Raw genomic sequence first — 21,399 nt, 5'->3', positions numbered from 1 at the left:
GCTCCAGCTTGTCAGTGTTTTGTTCTGTTGTAACAGAGTTGCTATGAGTTCTACACCATCCTCACAAGTGTTATGTTTGAGCCTATTGTTGCAGCCACTGTGTCCATCTCTTCAAATGTCTTCTTTTTTGCTGCCCTTCCACTTTATCAAGCACCATGTCCATTTCCAGAGATGGGTCTCTCCTGATCACATGGCCAAAGTACATGCGATGAAGTTTCACCGTCTTCTCTCCTAGGGCGCATTCTGACTGCACTTCTTCCAGACAGATTGGTTTGTCCTTCTGGCAGTCCATGGTACTTGGAATATTCTCCAGCAGCACCCTAATTCAAGTGCACCAGTCCTTTGGTCTTCCATAGTCAACGTCCAACGTTCACATGCATGAGATGATCGGAAAGACCATGGCTTGGATCAGCTCTGCACCTCAGTTCTCCAAGTGACATCCTTGCTCTCCAACACTTTGAAAAGATCTTGCGCAGCAGGCTTATCCAATGCAATGAAGGCATCACTTGATCTCTTGACTGGTGATTGAGAATCATGAGCATGTACTGTATATTCAAGCTACATATAATCCTTGACAGCATCAATCTTTTCTCCATCTATCCAGTTACCTATTGCTCTAGTTGTGAAGATGTTGGTTTTCTTTCATTTGAAATGTAATCCATCCTGAAGGTTGCCATCCTTGATCTTCTTCAGCAAATTCTTCAAGGCTTCTTCACTTTCACCAAGCAAGGTTGTGTATCTGCATGTCACAGGTTGTCAAGAAGCCTTCCTCCAATCCTGATGCCCCATTCTTCTTCAGGTAAGCCAGCTCCTTGTAGTATCTGCTCAGCACACACACTGAGTGACTTTGGTGAGAGGAGATAATCCTGCTGTACTCCTTTCCTAATTTTAACCCCTTCAGTATTCCCTGGCTCTATTCACACAACTGCCTCTGGACCCAGGTGCCATCCCAGCCTGAGCACAAGTGTTCTGGATTTTCCATTCTTTTCAATGGGATCCATCGTCTGCTATGATTCACAAAGTTGAATGTCTTTGCATAATCAATAAAACATACCTTTTTTTTTGGGGGGGGGCGGTATTTTCTGCTTTCAGCCAAGATCCATCTTCAACAGTAATGATATCCTTCTCCTCTCTATCGGCTGGATTTCTGGCAGCTATCAATGTACTGCTGCACCACTGTTGAATTATCTTCAGTGAGATTTTACTTGCATGTGATATTAATAATATTGTTCAATAATTTCCATATTCTATTGGGTTACTTACTTTTCTTTGGAATTAAAAGTGTACGGGTTTCTTCCTGTCATCTGGCTAAGGAGCTCTCTTCCAAATTTCTTGGCATAAACTAATGAGTGTTTCCAGCTACTAATCAGCTTGTTGAAACATTTCAATTGGGATTCTTCACGTGCTGGATCAATGACTTAAAGAACTAAAACCTACATAGGAGCCCTGCTGGCAGTGTGGTCACAAGTTTGGGATGCTAAGTGCAAGGTCAGCAGTTCAAAACAACCAACTGCTGCACAGGAGAAATGTGACTCTTTCTACTCTTATCAAGAGTGACAGTCTCGGAAACCCACTGCCCTGTCTGTTAGGGTCACGAGGAGTGAGTTAGGACTCAACGGTGGTGGATTTTCTTTGTTAGTTTGCTTTCATAGATGCCTTCAGCGCAACTTGGGCTTCCGCGTTCGGTATCACAGGTTCTTGACCATAGGCTCCTTCTTGAAATAGGGAATGATGGCTAGTTCTTTTTTGGGCACCGACTCCGTGTATTCCTTCTATCTTCCTGTCTTCTTTCTCTACGTCAATGTTTTGCCCATAGAACTTTCATTATTGCAACTCAAGGATTAAGTGTTTTCATAGCTCTTTCAGCCTCAGATATGCTGAGGGCGTCCTTCCTTCTTGGTTTTCTAAAAACAGGTCTTTGCACATGTCGCTATAATCCTTTATTTTGTTTTATTTAGATGCCTTTTGACAGTTTCTGTTCGGCTCTTAGCCATCATCATTTCTCCATTTGCTTTGACTACTTGAAAAGCGAGTTTCAAAGTCTCTTTCTTGTTTCTTAAAATGATCCTTTGCTTTCTTTATGGATTATCTTTTTGATATCACATTACAGCTAGTCAGGTGTTATGTCATTAGCAATGCAAATCTATTAGTGACTGTTCCAGAAATTCAGGTGGAATATAGGCAACATCATATGTTAGCTCTCGTGGACTTGCTTTAATTTTCAACGTCAACTTGACCTTATGTGTGAGCAATTGCTGGTCTGCCCCACAGTCAGCCTGTGGCACCATTTTGGCTGCTATCGAGCATCTCCATCATCTCTTTCCACAGGTGCAGCCAATCTCATTTTTGTGCATTCCATCTCGAGAAGTCTACATTGACAGCTGCTATTATGCTACTGAAAGAAGTTATTTACGATGAGGAAGTCAGTCTGCAGAATTCAATTAAAGGATCTCCAGCTACACTTCTGTCGCCAAGAGCCTATTTTCCAAGTGTTTCTTCCTTTTTTGTTAACAATTTTTTAATTCCAGTTGCCAGTAATTATCAAGGCACCTTGAATGCATAGCTGAACAATATCAGACTGAAGATATTGGTATAATTCTTCAATTTCTTCATAACTAGGTTTACTGGTTGGTCCAAATTTTGAGTAACAGTTGTATTGATTGGATTTTATGTAGGTGTATAGATACTATCCTCTCACAAACAACAGTGTGCTTCCAGACAGATCTTGAAACGTTCTCTGTGATGATGACTATGACGCCACACCTCTTGAACTTGTCACTGAGCATCGTGGTTGTCTGGGTCAAAATGCCCAATACCGGTCCACTTCAGTTTTGATGACTTCTAATTTTTCTAGCTTCTTAATTCGTTCCTTCCAAAGGTTCCGATTGTTCACAGGTGTTTCCAGCTGTTCGTTTGGTTTCCTCTCTCAGTTTGAGCTGTGCCTCATCAGCAAATGAAGGAGGGTCCTGGAAGCTGTACTCCATCCACACCATCAGGGTCGGCTTCGCTTCGAGAAGGCAGCTCTTGCGCAGTCACACTCTGCGTGCCTGGCAAGCCGAGGGCTCATCTCCCGGCACTGTCTCGGCTGGAGGTCTGCGGCTGTGCAGGGGGGTCTCAGAGGCCGACAGTGTTCTGCTGCTACTCACAAGGCATCCACTGGCGAAGTCCTCAGGAGTGGCCAGGCCTTTTCTTCTTCAGAGACTGCCCTTAGTCTGGAAGCTCCGCTGAAACCTGTTCATCTTGGGGGACCCTGCTGGTGTGTGAAATTCCAATGACGCAGCTTCTCGCTCGGTAGCAACACACAAGCCACAACAACCAACAAACAAGTTGGGGGGTGGGGAGGGGAATTGCCTTCCACATCTCAATTTGCTCCCCACAAACATCCAGTAGCTTCTGACGCGTGGGTTCAGTCAGTCAGCCATGCCTTTATGTACATACACAATTGTCATTTTCACCTCAGCTCAATTCTGCCATGGAAAAAGAGACTTGGATGTGAAATCTTCGTGCTTGAAGGATTGGCTACACTAATCCAGGTACAGCTTCAGGACACTGGGAAGCATGGATCTCAAAGTCAACCTTTAAAAGACCGTTGGAAACACCCCTAAAACACCCCACTAAAACCCACACAGTAGGGTGAGGAGAGGAGACAAGAAGTATAGACCCATTCTCTCAGATATGAAAGAGGCTTGCCAAGGAGCTGAGGCCAATCACCAGAGCATATTTTTCCTGCTTACAACGCAGTGGCCAGTCTCCCAGGCCTGCCACCAGCAGCAATGAACCGAATCGTCACATCGGCTCCACGAGAGGGTACAAGGGCTACGACCATAGCACAGATGAGAATGAGCCATACGATCACACAGCCAGGATGGGAGGAGCCCGGGCCCACTCTCAAGAAGCCTGACTTTGGCAGCCACGCTTTTCATTGGATGAAGGACTGGCCTGTGACTCGGGAGAATCCCACACTCCCATGGGCATGCGCGAGTACATCGAATGTACCAGTGTGTTTCCCAGATAAGACATTCGCACATGTCACTGTGGCTATGTGGGGGCGGTGGAGGGAGAGCTGAAAGAAGTATTGGTGGCCTTGGACTTCTACTGGAGCCCTTGGGGGGGGGGGGGATGCAAATGGGTACTGCCCAAAAGATGACAGTTCAAATCCCCCCTGGAATTTACTTCAGAAAAATCAGCCAGTGAGAATACTACGGGGCACATTTCTACTCTCAAACATATGGGGTTCTCAGTAAGTCCAAACTGACGGACAGGCACTACCAGGGCTGGGTTATCCTGCCTCTCCCTGCTTCAGGATGAGCCTGCTGCCAAGAAGGCTGAAGCCTAGGGTTCGGGCTCTTCTTCCTCTGAACAAGTATTTCAAGGGGAAGAAGCAGGTCTAAGTAGAGCACTCAGGCAGAACTGTCTACATTTGGTCAATGCATGGACTCTTGATACCTCCAGGGGCTTGCAAACCACAGCTAGTGGACCAAAACTTGCTACCAACCTCTTTTGCTTCTTTAATTACGATAAAAGTGAGTCACGGTACATATGAGGGCTGGAGGCACAGGGAATCCAGGGTGGATGATGCCTTCAGGACCAAGGGTGTGAGGGGCGATGCTGGGAGAGTGGAGGATGAGTGGGTTGGAAAGGGGGAACTGATTACAAGGATCCACATGTGACCTCCTCCCTGGGAGAGGGACGGCAGAGAAGGGGGGGAAGGGAGACTCCGGATAGGGCAAGCTATGACAAAATAACGATGTATAAATTACCACGGGTACATGAGGGAGGGGGGAGCAGGGAGGGAGGGGGAAAAAAAAGAGGACGTGATGCAAAGGGCTTAAGTGGAGAGCAAATGCTTTGAGAATTATTGGGGCAGGGAATGTATGGATGTGCTTTATACAATTGATGTATGTATATGTATGGCTTGTGATAAGAGTTGTATGAGTCCCTAATAAAATGTAAAAAAAAAAGAAAAAAAAAGTGAGTCACAAAATATTTGCCGATTCAACATTTGTCACATGCACCACTATCCATTTCCCAAGGCTTGTGGGCACAGCCACACTCCATCTTCAACGAACTGCCCATGTCCGACAGCGGATTCTGTGCTATGGCCGTTACAGAAACAGAATAAAAACTAACACAACAGCACTCGCCCTCCAATCCAAGAGGCTCCAGGGAAAGGAACTGGAAACTGTTGCGACACTTGAAATTTCTCAGCGAGAATGGAAACAGGTACCAGGCAAAGAGGTTTCACATGGGCGCCCCTTTAAAGTGAAAAAGAATCTCACATCATCTGGCTCTTACCCTTCGTCTCCTGAAGCAACTTCCTTCTGACCAAACGTACTAGGCCCCCACGTCCGTCCCTTCTTTTTGGGAGCCCTCTTCTCCTCTTCCTCACCCTCCTCCTTTGGGACGACGGAGCTCCGGCCCCAGGTTTTGCTGCCTTCACCTGGTGTCACTGCAAATGACAAAGGTTAGAGGGGAATGTGGAGAGCAGGCAGCCAGCGCCTCCCCCCAGAGTAGCCTCTGCGACACACACACACACACACACACACACACACACACACACACCCTCCCTCCCCCCCCCCCTCTGCAAAGACTCTAGTCACGAGTACAGCCACGGAAGGAGTTCTCAACTATCAATTATTTAACCCTCTCAAGAGAGGACACATGAAAATTCCCCTAAATTCTCATCAGGCCAATGTGGAGCTGACGGTCAGACCAACCAGACAGCAGATCTGACTTAGGAAACTTGTTTTGTTGGGTAGGGTGGGGTGGTAGGCAGATAAAGCAGGGAGAGGGAGAGATGAAAGGAGAAGGCAGTTGCAGACATGCAGAATCAGCCTGGGGAAGGGGTTGGCAGGAAAGAAAATAAGGAGTTCAGGACTAAGGAGAAACAGGAGGAAAAGGAGACCGGGGAAGAAAGAGCCTAGAGAAATCTGATAGATGAGACAGAACATTCTTCTCAAATTGATATCTTAGAGTGAGAATTTGAATTCAAATGTCCCAGGGACTAGGCAAGTAACATAAAATAAGGAAATGAGCCCATTACAAAAAAAAACAGGACATTACGGACAAAATATAGACCCCAAGGGAGCTGTCATCAGTTTCCACCAACATGGCCATGGGGGGTGAAAACCCCCAACCCCTTGATGTGTTTTTTAAAAGTTAGAAAGTCAGGGTTAAGTTGGTGATGGTAGTGGTGGTGGTGGGTTGATGAAAACTTTTTCCAACAAGTAAAATTGGTACTGACTTCAAGTATTTGTGCAGTTTCCTCAGGAGGTAAACTTGCAAAAAGCCCTTCCCTGGGAAGTATGAATGAAAGAGAAACGATGCCCCAATGGTAAGAGTGTACACAGGGTCTCCAGGCCAGGGACCAGCCTGGGTCTACACCACACGCCCGCGCCCAAATCACTCTAGCGAGACACTACTGACACCCACAAACTTCTTTGGTGGTATCTGACAGAGAGTAAAACGTACAGTAAAAGGCACGGGAGCTAATGCAGAGACCAGGTGGGGTGGGCTAAGGGGGTGCGTACATATGTGCACGCACAGACACAATGTCGAGGAGAAGTAATGGGTGGAGCAAGCCTGGACCCGTCAGAGGCTGCACCGAGCTGGGGACAGGAGCCCCTGGCAGGTTCTGGCCCACTAATTTGGGAAGCAGTCTCACACTGGATGGCTCGAAGACGAGGAATGATGGTGGGGCTTGCAGGAGGGCTGGAGCGGTGGTTGATCACACTCTTCCTTTTATCCATGGTTGGGGAAGCTTGCACTGTGAACTTGTGCTGGAAATCTGCTTGGGGAAAGACAAACACACGAGTGTGCATTAGTGTTCCTGGAAGAAGACGGCTATTCTCAGACAAGACCCAGTTTCCTGAAAAGCTCACTGCTCGCCTAAGGGGAAGTGCTCAGGTTCCAAATCACCTCATTTTCCCAGAGGGCCGTGGCAAGACGAAGGCATGGAAAGATGGAAAGTTCATTAGCTGGGTGAATTTCATTATACATATGTCATCAGCTGTCTCTGTCATCTATTTTGGGGGCAACAGTGACATTCAGAATTGTGTTTTAAAACAGAAGACATTGTTGATTCTTCTAACACATTAGCCTCAGCCTCTGTATTTCACACAATCTGCCACCAGGTGCCCCCTTTCCTTAGAGACCAGCGTATGCGAGAAGATGCTTTTCATGCTCTGAAATGTGGGCGTTTCAGTGTCCCTGGCTGTCAAAAATGTGTCACAAACAGCGTTGGGTTCCATCTAGGTTTCGCTGGAGGAGTCCCCAGGTGGTGCCAGTGGTAAAGGGCTTGTTCGTTCTACTAACCTGCATGTCGCTGGGCATTCTACTTGCATACCCGGGTTGCCATGGGTTGGAATCCACTTGGTGGCAACTAACAACTAGCCCTCGCAAGTGGGTGAGCTCTCTGAAGGTGGGAACTACAGCTTTCATTTCTAAGTCTATCAGTGCAACAAGGAAACCAGTAAACATGAACCCAGTCGGGGGATTTCACGGAACTGTTTTAATTCCCTTGTCTATGTTGATGCTAGTTCGTAAGCCACATCCTATTGGCCAGCATCGCCCACTACGGCACCTACTGTGCGATTTCCTCTGGCTTGCTTGCATTGCTGGGAAGCTCGCTTCCTGTGACCTTAGAGAATCAGAGCGCACCACCGAGCACTCCCTTCCAGGGTGGCGCACCACCCACCATGAGGATGCTAATGCACAGTGTCCTGTCGCCCCAAAGGCACCTTTCCTCAGCCAATGCGTTTCTGCAAGGTCAGGTGTAAATCAAAGATATATCAATGTAAGCAATCTAATCTCAACTGCACACAGAGCTAATTATGTGAAGCCAAGAGATGCGTTATTTGCAAAACCAAATTGTTTCTCGTCATAAATATATGCACGTAGATAAACACACATGAACATTAGTGGATATGCAAATTATTTTTCCATAGTCTACAGTATGTATCTCCAGCCCCGTGTGTGTGTGTGTGTGTGTGTGTGTGCGCACACGCGCACACACAGTGGGGAAAAAAATTTTGTTTCCCCACTTGTGTTTCCCATTTCAGGTGCCCTTAAAACATGCAATGTCTCCATGTGAACAACCTTGCTTTGAGCAGCCTGGCCCACACCTGGCTTGTCCGTCTTCATGTCCTACTCTGTTCAGTCGCCTTCAGTCAGGTCCAAGAGAGAGGCAGACTGCCAGCAGTCTTTCCACGGGGTGGACCGGTCCAGCTCCATCACGGCTGTCTCCAGCCCAGTCCTCGGCTCCCACAGGAGGCCCCCGCCAGGCTGCTGGGTTTCATTTCCCAGCAGGCCTGTGCCACTCACTCACCGGAAGGGAGGCTGATGCGGTTGCCATCTCTGAGCTTCAGCCGGCTCTTCCTGAACTTGCCCTTGCGCTTCTTCACCCGGGGCTTCTCCTGGCACAGCTGGTGGATGATGATGTTGAGCTCCCGCTCCAGGATGTCGATCTCCCGCTCGGCCAGCTCCTGCTCCCGGCGCCGCAGCAGCTCCTCCTGGTTCTTCTGCTGCAGGGCGGCCCGGGTCAGCTCCTCCTCCCAGGTGCGGAGCTCCTGCGGGCAGGGGGAGAGGCACCAGTGAAGAGCAGGGCTCTAAGCACTAAGAGCCCTGCGGTGGGTGCTCCTGAGAAAACAGAGGAGATGGCTGCACTGCTGCCTGCACACTCCAAGTCGCCAAGGGAACTGAGGGCTCCGCAGTGGATGGTAGGCAGACACTTGACCGCCGGCATGACGGGGAAAGAAAGAGCCCGAGTAGCTAAAAGCTAGAGGCCCTCCAGAGGAGGGGGGTGGGAGGGTGGAGGGTGGGGAGGGGAGAGTTCCCCATTGCCCCCAGAATTGTGTTCAAAACGGCCTGTACATAAGAAATGGAATCATCTCTGTGAATTTACAGACCTGGTTCTATTGTAAAGTTTACATCGTACGAAGCTTTTGCTTGCTTTGTAACCAGAGCAACACAGTACTTGCTCAAGGGATGCTGAGTAGCTGTTGGGTCAGGGAATACGTCAATGAGAAACAAGAGGAGAAGGAGCTTTAAGACAGCATTATGCATGCAGACCCTATGGGAACACAGATCCATCGCAGGGTGCTGAGAGTTGAGCTCCGCTTTTCTGTCTTTCTTCTCCACAGAAACAAGTACAAGCAGACGGCCTCGTGCCCTGCAAATCCTCAGTTCCCCGGCCTGTTTATTCTACTTTCACCATCAGGCGAAAAAAGACAATTGGAAGATGTGGAAAAATGATTCCTGCTTGGTGGGTTTTATAGCTAAATGGAAAATTCAAGCTGATTTCCAGCTCTTTAAGCCCGTTTCTCTCACAGGCTCACATCTAAAGGCTGATGCTGTGGAAGAAGGCCCTTCCTTCCTTCCTTGAAGGAAGGGAGCCTGAACCCCTGCCCAGAGGCCAGTCCACCCTCACACTCCCTACAAGCAGGAAGGAGGCTGACCTAACCTGAAGAAATAGTTGAATCAAGCTTCACGTGGCAGTACTGAAATATTCTGTGGGAAAAACACCGAGTGCTGGAGGAAGCAGCAAAAAGACAATGGGAGGAATACACAGACTCAGTGTGCCAAGAAGAACAGGTCGCAAGCCATGGGGATTTCAATGTCTCACATTCATATGAAAGCTTTATATTGAATAAGGAGGACCCAAGACTTGATGCATTTAAATTATAGCACCGACAAAGACAATGGAAAGTACCATGGACTGCCAAAAGAACAAACAAATCTGTCTTGGAAGAAGTATAGTGAGGATGGCGAGACCTCACGAGCTTTGGACATGTGATCAGGAGAGACCAGTCCCTGGGGAGGGTGGCGGGGTAGAAATATCATGACCCCTCAAGTAGAAGGGCAGCAGAAGGCCACCGGTGCGATGGACGGACACCGTGGGAGCAACAAGGGACTCACACAGTCGTGAGGATCGTTCACTCTGTCGTACATGAGACCACTCCGAGTTGTAGGTGACTCGACAGCACCTAACAACGGATTACATCTTGGACTCTTTGCTTTTAGACTTGAAAAAGCAACCTTTTATCCTTGAAAAGGCTATTTATTTCTATCAAAAATATTTTTTTTCAAAAAAGAAAGAAAATACTTCAGTTCTGAGTCACTCTAAACTTGTCAAAATATAAAAAATTCCATTCATACAAAAAAAAAAAAGAAAAGAACCGGTTGATGTACAACTATTTCAAGAGGTAGCATATGATCAAGTGCTGATGGTACTAAAGCAACAGTTCTCAACCTGTGGGTCATGACCCTTTTGGGGAGGTGGGGGTCAAATGGCTCTTTCACAGGGTGACCCGATTCATGACTGAAGTAGCTACGAAAATAATTTTATGGTTGGGGGTCACTACAACATGAGGAGCTGTATTAAAGGGTCACACATTAGGAAGGTTGAGATCCACTGCTCTAAAGGAAGAAGTCTGAACTGCAGCGAAGGCATTCATGAAAAACATGACTCAGGGAACTGAGGGAGCACTAAAATATAGGGTTCAAGAGATTTGGAAGAGAACTAACTAGTCAACTGAAAAAGATCCATCTATGTACCATGCCAAAGAAAGGTGGCTCAACATAATGCAGAAATGATTGAACAACATCCCAAATATCACACACAAGTAATATTTTGCTGAATATAATCCAACAATGATTCCAACAGTATATTGACAGGGAACTGCCAGAAATTCAAGTTGTTTTTAGGAGAGGACATGGAGTGAGAGATGTCACTGCTACTGTCAGAAGGATCCTGGCTCAAAGCAGAAAGATGCTGGCTTGTGGTTCACTGACTGCAAAGGCGTTGGGCTGTGTGATCATAACAAACCGTGGATAGCAGTGAGAAGAAAGAAATTACGGAATGCCCCATTTTGCTCACCGACTAAGAGGCAGTTGTTCAAACAGAGCAAGCGAATACTACATGGTTTAAAATCAGGACAGGTGTGCGTCAGGGTTGGATCCTTTTACGATCCTTATTCAATCTGCTGAGCAAGTCAAGGGAGAAAATGGACGCCATGAAAAGGAACGAGGTACCAGGGTTGGAGGGTGGCTGCCAATGAGCTTTCGTAGGAGTGACGTGACCTTGCTTGCTGAAGTGAGGAGGGCCTGGAGCACTTGCTGATGAAGGTCAAGGTCTACAGCCGTCAGTGTGGATCACAACTCAATATAAAGGAAACCAAAGTCCTCAAAACCAAACCAATACGTAACAAATGGAGACGAGATTAAAGCTGCCAAGGATTCCATCTTGCTTGAATCCACAATCAAGTCTCATGGAAGCAGCAGTCGAGAAATGAAATGACATAGTGCACCCTGTAAATCTGCTGCCAAGGCCTCTAAAATGTTGAAGAGTCAGAATGTCAGATTTTAACACTGGTAAAGTGGGACACCAGCGGGCCACCATTGATAAAACTCACATCCTGGCGAAATAGCCACATGTCAGCCGAAAACCGTATACCCTAGCTTGACGTGCATTCTTTCCCCAAATCGGGACTTTTTAAAAACACCACGGGATGTGGGAAAAATTGTTAAATATTGGGACTGTCCCGCCAAAAGAGGGATGTCTGGTCACCTTACACTTGGAGGATTATGGTGTGCCTGACTCAGGTCACAGTATTTTCAATTGCGCATGCATGTGTGAGTTGGGAACTGATAAAGCAGACTGAAGAAGAATCACTGCATTTAAATTATGGGTTGGCAAGGAATATGGAAAGTACCATGGAATTCCAGAAGAGCAAATAGTCTTGGAAGAAGTACGACAGGAATGCTCCTTAGCAGAAGGATGGGAAGACCATCTCCTCCATTTCGGACACGCTCTCAGGAGAGACCAATCCCCGAAAGAAGGACACCATGCTTCGTCAAGTAGAGGGTCAATGAAAAGGAGGAAGACCCTCAGTGAGATGGGGTGACCCAGTACCGTGACACCAGGCTCAAACTTAACAACAACAAGGATGGTGGTGCAGGACCTGGCAGTGTGAATCAGAACCTGTTGAAAGGCAGCTGTGGTAGCTCCATAATCTGTTGTCAATTTGAGACTGAAGAGCAAAGGGGTGGAGTTTAGCCTGTCAATCGGGTCGCAGCTTGATGACCTCATTTGGAGGCGCTAAGGACATAAATAGCTCGTTGGAGGCGGGACACTTGCTCACTCCGAGAGACATTCCAGCTGAGGAGACACATGGAGCCAGGCTAGTGCCCTGAGCTGGAGGAGCCACGTGGAGATCCCTGCCAGCGCTGAGATGCTTATAAGGCCACTGGATCCCTAAAGGTTTCCACCCACTGGCCTGTGAGCTTCCTGCATTCAGCATCATTGCATGTGTTGCGTGAGTCTGAAGAGGACTTTATAGTTTGGTATCGGACATAGGGGCTAATATCAGACTTATGGACTTGATCTGGACTGGGATGGGATGTTTTCTCAGTATTCAATTGCTCTATAAAGCTCTTTCTTAGACACATGAGTGTCTCACTGGATTTGTTTCTCTGGCCAACCCACACTAACCCAGCGTCTAACAACAACAAATCAGCTAGAGAAATGATTTAGAGTCACTTGCTTAGGGAACAATAATGCACTTTGGAAAGAGTACTTTTTGGAATTAGAAGGCCAAGGTTTGAAACGCTCTGTCTTCACTTACTAGTGATGCACCTTGACGTAAGGCCCTGACCCTCAGGGTTGACCCTCAGCTCTGAGATGGATAAGGATAATCAGACCCACTCTACACACTGGCAGCAGTTCCCATATGCCCAGCTGAGACGTCTCAAGTGCAAGAGGGAAACCACACACAATATCAAAAGCCATGCACTACCTTAGCTTCTATTACCAAATTCCCGCAGCAGGGAGCGGAAAAGCAGCGGCTAACCAAATCCATGAAGATTGCTTCATGCCCCTAACTGTTTGTGATCAGCTTCACCTGCTGGCACTGATACTAGTGAGACACCTGGGGAGCAGAGAAGGATCATTTTGGGAATGGCCCCTGAAACCAAAGAGGGTAGGTCTCTGGTAGGCTAGGGATCTCTGAACTCCCAGGTCAGTTTGGAATTTAGGGCCCTTTCCGTAACATGAGAAATGCCAAGCAATTACAAAACCAGGGTATTTCTAGCCCACATCCTGTTTCTGATATTGATACTAAAATCACTAGATGTCACGCATGACAATCTAGCAGAAATGATGCTGCATTGAGTTTTCTTCCATTGAAGAGGAATGAAACCTTTCTTGAGCCCTCTCAAAATTTCAACTGGCAGAGTGTGAGGTTCCAATGGAAAATTCCAAACGTGCTCCTTTCCTGGTCTGGACAATTAAGGAGAGACTCTGTGGGGGGCGGGGGGCTCACGATTTCCCTTCTTACCCCTCCACATCCTGAAAAAAGAAAAGGTCTGTGCCGTTCCAACTCCTCCTGGAAGCCAGGAGACCTCTCTCCACATAAAAGCCTGGAAGGATGGAGCTGTCCTTTTAGAGCATCTCATGACGGGAAGGTGGTAGTGTTAGAATCGGGCAAGTCAGGCTGATAAAGAGACCAGAGGCCCCAGGGGAGAGAATCCACTAATTGAAAGCATGCCTGGCCCCACCACACACACAAACCACCCACCCCACCCCCGCCTTTTTGTTTTTTACCTTTTCTTTGGCCCTGAGTTGATCAAACATCTCCTGAATCTCATGCTTCCAGTCATCCTGCAGGCAGTGGAAAGAGTCCTTGGGCATTTCAAAGAAGCCAGACTCCTCTATGGTAGTGAGCTGGTCCAGGATATTTGTGAAAGATGGTCGTGAATGGGGGTCAGGATGCCAGCAGTCTGAATGGAACACGTGAGGAGACAGACAGCATGAATGGACAGAGGGAAATATAAGAGGTAGGGCATTCAGTGATGCCATTTACCAGACAACTTCCTCTCCTTTCTTCCCCCCAAACAGATGGGCACTTAGAGAACATCAGACGGGGGTCGGGAAGTAAAGTAAAGCCAGCGCTCAATGTCACAACCGTATGCCAAGATCAAAATAGGAGAGAAGATGCATGCAGCAGGAGTCGAAGTCCCTCTCCAGTCCTGACTGCCACTGAGCCGGGGAAACCCATCGAGTTTTCTTGTTGCAGTGCTAAAGTGGATGACGTGACTGCTTGAGTCAAAGTGAGTCCAGCACCGACAATAGATAATTCCCTTTAATTAAAATTTCCCATGAATTTTGTGGAACACCTTTGTAGCCCACCCCTTCCCCCAGCTCGGCTTTTCGGATTTCTGTGGATGCCTTTTCTTCTTTCATATTCCACTTTTGCCCAACTTCTAGTAGATGGAGTATATACCCTCAGGGAACTTCCAAGTTGCTTAAACATTTGCTTCAAGGAAACACACTGAAGATACAGAAACTACATTCACTCCATTGACTTCTCCTTTCAAAAAACCAGGAAAACCACAAGGAGGGGTAGGGGGCGACCATGGATGGTGTTGGTTATGCCCTGGGCCTCAATTTTCCATGAATAAGTTCCCATCTCTTGCCCATCTCAGTGGGGGTGATGTGATGAGAGAGACCAGCGGTTTCGTCAGAGAAGTGAGCTCGATTAAAGCCCCAGCTCAGCCACTCACTAATCATTTAGCTTCTTGACTTTGGGTTTCCCACTTACGAAACGGTGGGGCTTGCTCTTATCATTTTTAGAGTTCCTTTCTTCACAGACACTTTTTGTCTCTATATGTAAGATACTCGGAGGTCTCGTAGAAACACTGCTATGTCTGATTTGTTTCATAAATACTGACGTATTGAGCTCCTGAACATCAGTGGCCTCAGATTACTGAGCTAACATCTGCAGCTACTAAACATCGACAGAAGAAACACAGGGGGGGGGGGGGGGAGGTGAAGTAGTCCTTCCAGTAGCCCACAGGCTTGCTCCCTTGGCAATGGAATACTTTATCTGAGATTTCAGTAACTGATCCTGCAGCAACTGGTGAAAACATCTACCGACCATTGTGTCAGTTTTGCTCAGGCTCAGGGGGCACTTACCTTCCATGAGTTTGGCAAAGGGCTCTGGGCACGTGGAAGGGATGGGCAGGGCGAGCTTGTTCATGGCCACTCCATAAGCTACCGCTAAGCCATCGATCCCTCGGAAGGGCACCTCGCCAGTCAGCAGCTCCCAGAGCAGCACCCCATAGCTGAGGAGGAGAAAAGCCACATGATAAGCCACAGTGACCGCCTCACAGAAACGCAAAGCAGCTCAAGGAACTTCACCACGAATTCCCTAGCCCACAGGGAGATTCCCACAATAGCTGTCGCCTGTGAGGGCCATAGCACTCCCTCCCTGTCGCTCAAGTCCTCACAGTGAGAATTTCTTTTCCAAAGCCCATGAACCAGAGAGCGGGAAGTTCAAAGCCTTGTGGAATAATCATTCTACAAACTCATCCTCAGACATGGGCAAAATGATGTAGCCTCGATGCTTCCAGGAATAAAGTCAGACGAGAAACCAGGGGTTAAGACCTGTCAAACGAATGAGTCTCCCGCTATGTCCACCTCAAATTCTTGTACTGATAATGACTCCGGCGTCTATGGACCACGGTGCCTTGTATGCATGCACAGGGTGCTAAGGCACTTTGCACACCTCATCCTTAATGTCTAGTAAACCTGAGATGAGGATGATCGTCACTTTGCAGGTGAAGAAAGCACAGTTCAGACAGATGTAATGGTGGCACACATTAAAGGCAAACAGAGTAGGTCATGGGGGTCGATTTTCAACTCCTTCTCTCTAGGGTGTCTTTCTACCATTTCTCTAGCTGGGAAATTTGTAATAGTCTTTCAAGAATGAATTTGGGGTGAAGGGGAGGAAGGGGGAACCAATTGCAATGATCAGAGCATACACCCCCCCCCTCCCCGGGGGATGAACAACAGAAACGTGGATGAAGGGAGACAGCAGTTGGTATAAGATATGAAAATAATCATAGTAATTTATAATTTATCAAGGGGTCACGAGGGTGGGAGGTGGGAGCGAGGGAAAAAAGGAGCTGATACCAAGGACTTACATAGAATGTTTAGAAAATGATGATGGCAACATATGTACAAGTATGCTTGATACAGTTGATGTATGGATTGTTATAAGAGCTGTAAGAGCCCCCCATAAAACGATCTTTAAAAAAAAAGAATTCAAATGTCCCAAATGTAAGTTTTTGCTTCAAACATAAGAGGCTTTAACATTCCATTATCTTTCCATTCTATTTTTCCATGAACTTTTGAAGCCCCCTGCAGTTACCGAGCATCAAGCTAAGTGCCAGGCATCAGACTACAGGATGAAAACACAGCCTATTCACAAAGAGATTCATGAGAGGGACAGAAAAATTGGCCGAATACAGAGAAGTGAGGTTTGATACGACGAAGACAGAAAGAAAGGTTACGTGAACCGAGTCAGGATAGGAATAGGTCATAACAGCCTTTGAGCCAAAGAGAGGGGGCAGCCCATGCAAAAGCAAGTACCCAAGACCCCTCAAACTGCCCAACGTGAGCAGGCACGGTGCCAAACCAAGTCACGTACAACCCATGTGCCAGGGCACACCAGGGAGTGACAGACGCCACTTTTTCCTTTAGCTCAGTGAGCACCCCAAAGCATATGATTTTCTTCTATGTATCTTGGCAGGAAAAAAAAAAGTCTGGGAAACAGTTCCGAGCCTTGCAGGATCTAGATCTTCCAGACAGGAGTTGGGTTTAACCTGAGGTTGATGGGGACAGTGCCGGTCACTTTAGGAAGGCTTCTCTGAGATCTCCAGGGGTGACTTTGCCCTTTTTTGGGACTCTTAATATGTTGTTTGTATCCGAGCCTACAGGTGCCAAAAAGGGAAGGGAAAACAATTTTTATTTTAATTTTAGTTTTTGCCACCCTGAGCCTAGCACTGTCTCTGCTACACAGAAAGCACTCACGGAGTGCAATGTCAGCTGGTCCTGCAGCCTGCACTGGCACCACAGAGCAAGGCCCGGACATTCAAGAATGGCACGGTTACTTGCCACCAAATTTTTAAGGTGACTATCAAGATGGTCAGGAGCCCTGGTGGTGTAAATTATGCATTGGGCTGCTACCCACAAGGTCAGCAGTTGGAAACCAACAACCGCTCCTCAGGAGAAAGGCAAGGCTGTCTACTCCTGTAAACAGTTAACTTTCCGAACCCCCCCAGGGGCAGTCCTACCCTGTCCTGCGGGGTCCCTTACGAGTTGCAATCGACTCAATGACAGTTTATGACGAGTGTCACCAAACCAGACAGTTTCTAACCAAGCACCTCTAAGAAACCCCATGGTTTGAACTTCCAAACCCACCCAGCAGCTCCTCAAAAACAGGCCTGGGATCAGCTCCTGAGAGATTATTTAGCCTTGAAAACCCTCAAGAGCAACTACCCTGCACACAGGTGGTCTTGGATCCCCGCCACCACCTACAGCACGGCGTGTCACCTGCTGCAGGGAGGCAGGCTGTTGGGCAGGGCAGACTTGAGTAAGGTGCTGACTGTACCGCTCAGCAGCTGTGTGACCTTGGGAAAGCAAACTAATGTCACACGCCCTTAGGCTCCTGCCCCGTAAAACAAGGGCAGCGTCTCTTAGCTCACAATGCACAGAGAAGAACCCAAAACTACCACCAGGGGCGGTAAGTGGGAAGGGCCTGACATGACGAGGGCGGGGCTGCGCTTGGCTGAGACATGGAAGCTCTGTCTTCCCAGTGAGGGTGACCGCCATCTTTCCTCAGTTCTTCTCTATTTGCGTTACAGAAGGTGGGGGTGGGGATGTGGAAGTGAAAACTTGGTATGCCTTTGGCAGAAAGAGTCCAAGAAGAAAAAAAAACGTATATACAAATTAGATGCATGTGAGCCCCAGGGCGGTGGGCAGAGGTGCTCCTGTGAGGAGCACGGGGGGCGGGGGGGGGTGGGGGGGGCGGGGGGGAGAGTTCACCCAAGGAGCTCTGTCATCTCTGGAAATTTTCCAGGGAGGTTTTCCTTTCTCTCCCCCTTTTCGTTTTCCATTTCTACTTGCAAAGGCGGCCTGGTGATGACGTGGGCGGGGTGCTGGGCTCCTCACTGTATCCCACCAGCTACTTGGGGAGGGGCGGATGAGGCTGTCTGCTCCCAGAGTCAGTCTTGGCACCCCAGTAGGGATGCTGTGACCAGGAATTGACTCAAAAGTAGTGAGTTTGGGGGTATCTTTGCTTTTATTGTGAACATGTTTCACCACCGTGAGATTAAACTGAACCACCAAAGGCTCCCTTGCATCCCACGCACAACATAGTGAGGGATGCTCCCGGGCTCAGCCGCAGCTCCGCCCCATGCACCCGACAGCAAAGATCTGGACAACTACTCTCTTCGAGGTGGGCCCTGACCCCATAGCAAGTAGTTCAGACAAAGTCGTACTGGCATGGGGATACACACCCCAATACCCCCAGTTACTGAGTCAATCATCATAACCCTATAAGAGATTTCCAAGGCTTACGAGAGCAGACAGTCTCATTTCTCTCCACCAGCTACTGCTAGTAGCTTGAACCACTGAACTTGTGGTTGGCAGTCCAACACTTACCTGACAATGCCATCAGAGTTCAAGGACAAACAGAGCCATGCAAAAGAACTGAGAGTTCAGAAATAAACCCAAACATTTTGGGGTTTTTGACTCTTTTTTTTTCTCACATAGATGTAAAAAAACAACCAAACAACTTTTAACAAGGGAACAGCAAGTGATCTAAAATTGATGGCGAGGAGGGTGTAGGAGTCCTGGTAGGGCTTTATTAAGGACAATGTAACCGAGAGGAATTACTGAAACCCAAATGAAGTCTGAACATAATAGTGGGAAAAGAGGAAAATAAAAAGAAATAGAAGAAAGAACTTGGAGGCAACGGACATTTATAGAGGTCTAAATACAGGCAGGTATATATGTAAATATATTTATATATAATGAAGGGGAAATAGATCTATGTACAAATATTCATAGGTTTAGTATTAAGGTAGCAGATGGACATTGGGCCTCCACTCAAGTACTCCCTCAATGCAAGAACACTTTGCTCTATTAACCTGGCACTCCATGATGCTCACCTTCCCGACACAATCGCTGAAGACAAAGCAGGCGCATAAGCAAATGTGGTGAAGAAAGCTGATGGTGCCCGGCTGTCAAAAGATATAGTGTCTGGGGTCTTAAAGGCTTGAAGATAAACAAGTGGCCATCTAGCTCAGACGCAACAAAGCCCACGTGGAAGAAGCACACCAGCCTGTGTGATCACGAGGTATCGATGGGATAGGTATCAGGCATCTAAGACCCAGAACAAAAAATTCCAATATTGTGAATGAGGAAGAGAACAGAGTGGAGACCCATTTGTAGACAACTGGACATCCCTTTATAGAAGGGTCACAAGGAAGAGACGAGCCAGTTAAGGTGCAGAACAGTACCGATGAAACATACAACTTTCCTCTAGTTCTTTAATATTTCCTCCCTACCACTATCATGACCCCAATTCTACTTTACAAATCTGGCTAAATGAGAGCATGTACATGGGTACAGATAAGAGGTGGAAACACAGGGAATTAGGACAGATAATCCCCTCAGGACCAATACTGAGAGTAGCCATACAAAGAGGGGAAGGGGAAGGTGGGGGGAGATAAGGGGAATCGATCACAATGATCTGCCTCCAACCTCCTCCCAAGGCGATGGACAACAGAAAAGTGGGTGAAGGGAGACATCAGCCAGTGTAAGGCATGCAAAACTAATAACTTATAAATTATCAAGGGTTCATGAGGGAGGGAAGGAGGGTGAGGAAAGGAGGGGTAAAAATGAGAAGCTGATACTAAGGGCTTAAGTAGAAAGAAAATGTCTTGAAAACGATGATGGCAACTAATGTACAAATGTGCTTGACACAAGGGATGGATGGATGGACTGTGATGAGTTGTACGAGCCCTCAATAAAATGGTTAAAAAATACCCCCCAAATTTTATCCCCCTAACAAATGGTGCTGAGAAAACTGAACAGCCACATGCAGAGAAATAAAGTTGGATTCTATTGCACACCATTTATCGAAGTTAACTAAAAATGGACCAATGATCCAAAAATAAGAACTAAGACATAAACATAAGGGACTAAAACTGTGGCAGTTATACAATCTCCTGTGAACTTGCAAAGGGGTGGAGTCTAGCCTGTCAATCAGGCTGCACCTTGATGACCTCATTGGGATGCTCAAGGAGATAAATAGCTCATTAAAGGGCAGACACTCTCTGCTTGGTATTCCTGATGACAAGACACATGGAGCCATGCTAGAGCCCTAGAGCTGGAGGAGCCATGTGTGCCTGCGCTGAGATGCTTACACCACCACTGGATCCACAAGACTTCCCACCCCCTGGCCTGTGATCTTCCTGCAGTCGCCATCATTACCTGTGTTTTGTGAGTCTGAAGAGGAATATAAAGATTGATATCAGACATACGGGCTAATATCAGACTTATGGACTTGATCTGGACTGGGCTGGGATGTTTTCTCAATGTTCAATCGTTCTTGCATATCAAGCTCTTTCTTATACACACGAGTATCTCTCTGAATTTGTTCTCTAGTCAACCCAGACTGACACAAAAACAGAGGTAAATTTCCATGACCTTGGATTAGACAGTATTTTCTTAAATATGGCATCCAAGCATAAGCACCCAAGGGACATACTGATAAATAGATCTCATGAAAATTAAAGGCTCGTGTGCGTCAGAGGATATCATCAGGGGAGTGAAAAGACAGTCCCTCTTAGGAAAGAAAATATTTCTGAATCATACATTTGATAAAGGGTTTGACTCTAGACTCTATAAGGGGCTCTTTTGGTTGAACAATAAAAAACAAACGAAGATATTTAAAAGTGGGTAAAGGATCTCAATATTCACTTCTCCACAGATGATATACAAATAGCCAATTAGCATGTGAAAGACGCTCAACATTTGCCACAAGGAAAATGCAAATCAAAACCCACAATGAGATACACCGCCCGACAGGATGCTGTAAATACAGAAAATACAAAGTGCTGGGGGAGAGTGTGGAGAAATTAGAACCCTCGTGCATTGCTGGGAGGAACGTCAAATGGTCCCGTAACTGTGAACACAGCCTGGCATCCCCTCAAAAAGTTAAACAGAGTCACCACGTGACTCAGCACCTCTCCTCCTAGGTGCACACCACAGAGAATTAAAAACATATCTCAACATGGAAACCTAGGAACAAATGTTCACAGTGGTATTCCTCATAGCCAAAAAAAGGGGGAAACAATCTAAGTGTCCATTAACTGAAGAATGGATTGGTAAAATGTGGTATACACCCATTCAATAGAATAGCATTTGGCCATAAAAGGGAATAACGTTCTGATCTAAGTTACAATACAAAAGAAATTTGAAAATATGTACGCTAAGAGAAGCCACACACGATTGGCCACAAGAACTATCCAAAATAGACCAATCCACAGAAA

The 21,399-nt window shown here is 47.0% G+C and overlaps 1 protein-coding gene across 2 annotated transcripts in view; it reads right to left on the bottom strand.

Annotated features, from left to right (window-relative positions):
• The window catches only part of MAP3K9 (mitogen-activated protein kinase kinase kinase 9), a 94,949-nt gene that overhangs the window by 8,000 nt on the left and 65,550 nt on the right, over positions 1-21,399 (bottom strand). For both annotated transcript variants that reach the window (XM_075531030.1, XM_075531031.1), the window contains exons 4-8: positions 14,972-15,120; positions 13,601-13,776; positions 8,327-8,567; positions 6,665-6,787; positions 5,296-5,449 (exon numbers count right to left, since the gene is read on the bottom strand). In XM_075531030.1, the coding sequence (XP_075387145.1) occupies positions 5,296-5,449; positions 6,665-6,787; positions 8,327-8,567; positions 13,601-13,776; positions 14,972-15,120 (843 nt within the window). The remainder of the gene's footprint in view (positions 1-5,295; positions 5,450-6,664; positions 6,788-8,326; positions 8,568-13,600; positions 13,777-14,971; positions 15,121-21,399) is intronic.

The sequence above is a fragment of the Tenrec ecaudatus genome, chromosome 14 (genome assembly GCF_050624435.1).
Source record: "Tenrec ecaudatus isolate mTenEca1 chromosome 14, mTenEca1.hap1, whole genome shotgun sequence".
NCBI lineage: Eukaryota > Metazoa > Chordata > Mammalia > Afrosoricida > Tenrecidae > Tenrec > Tenrec ecaudatus.
Note: the sequence above shows the minus strand (reverse complement) of the source record. Positions and strands in the feature narration are given on the sequence as shown.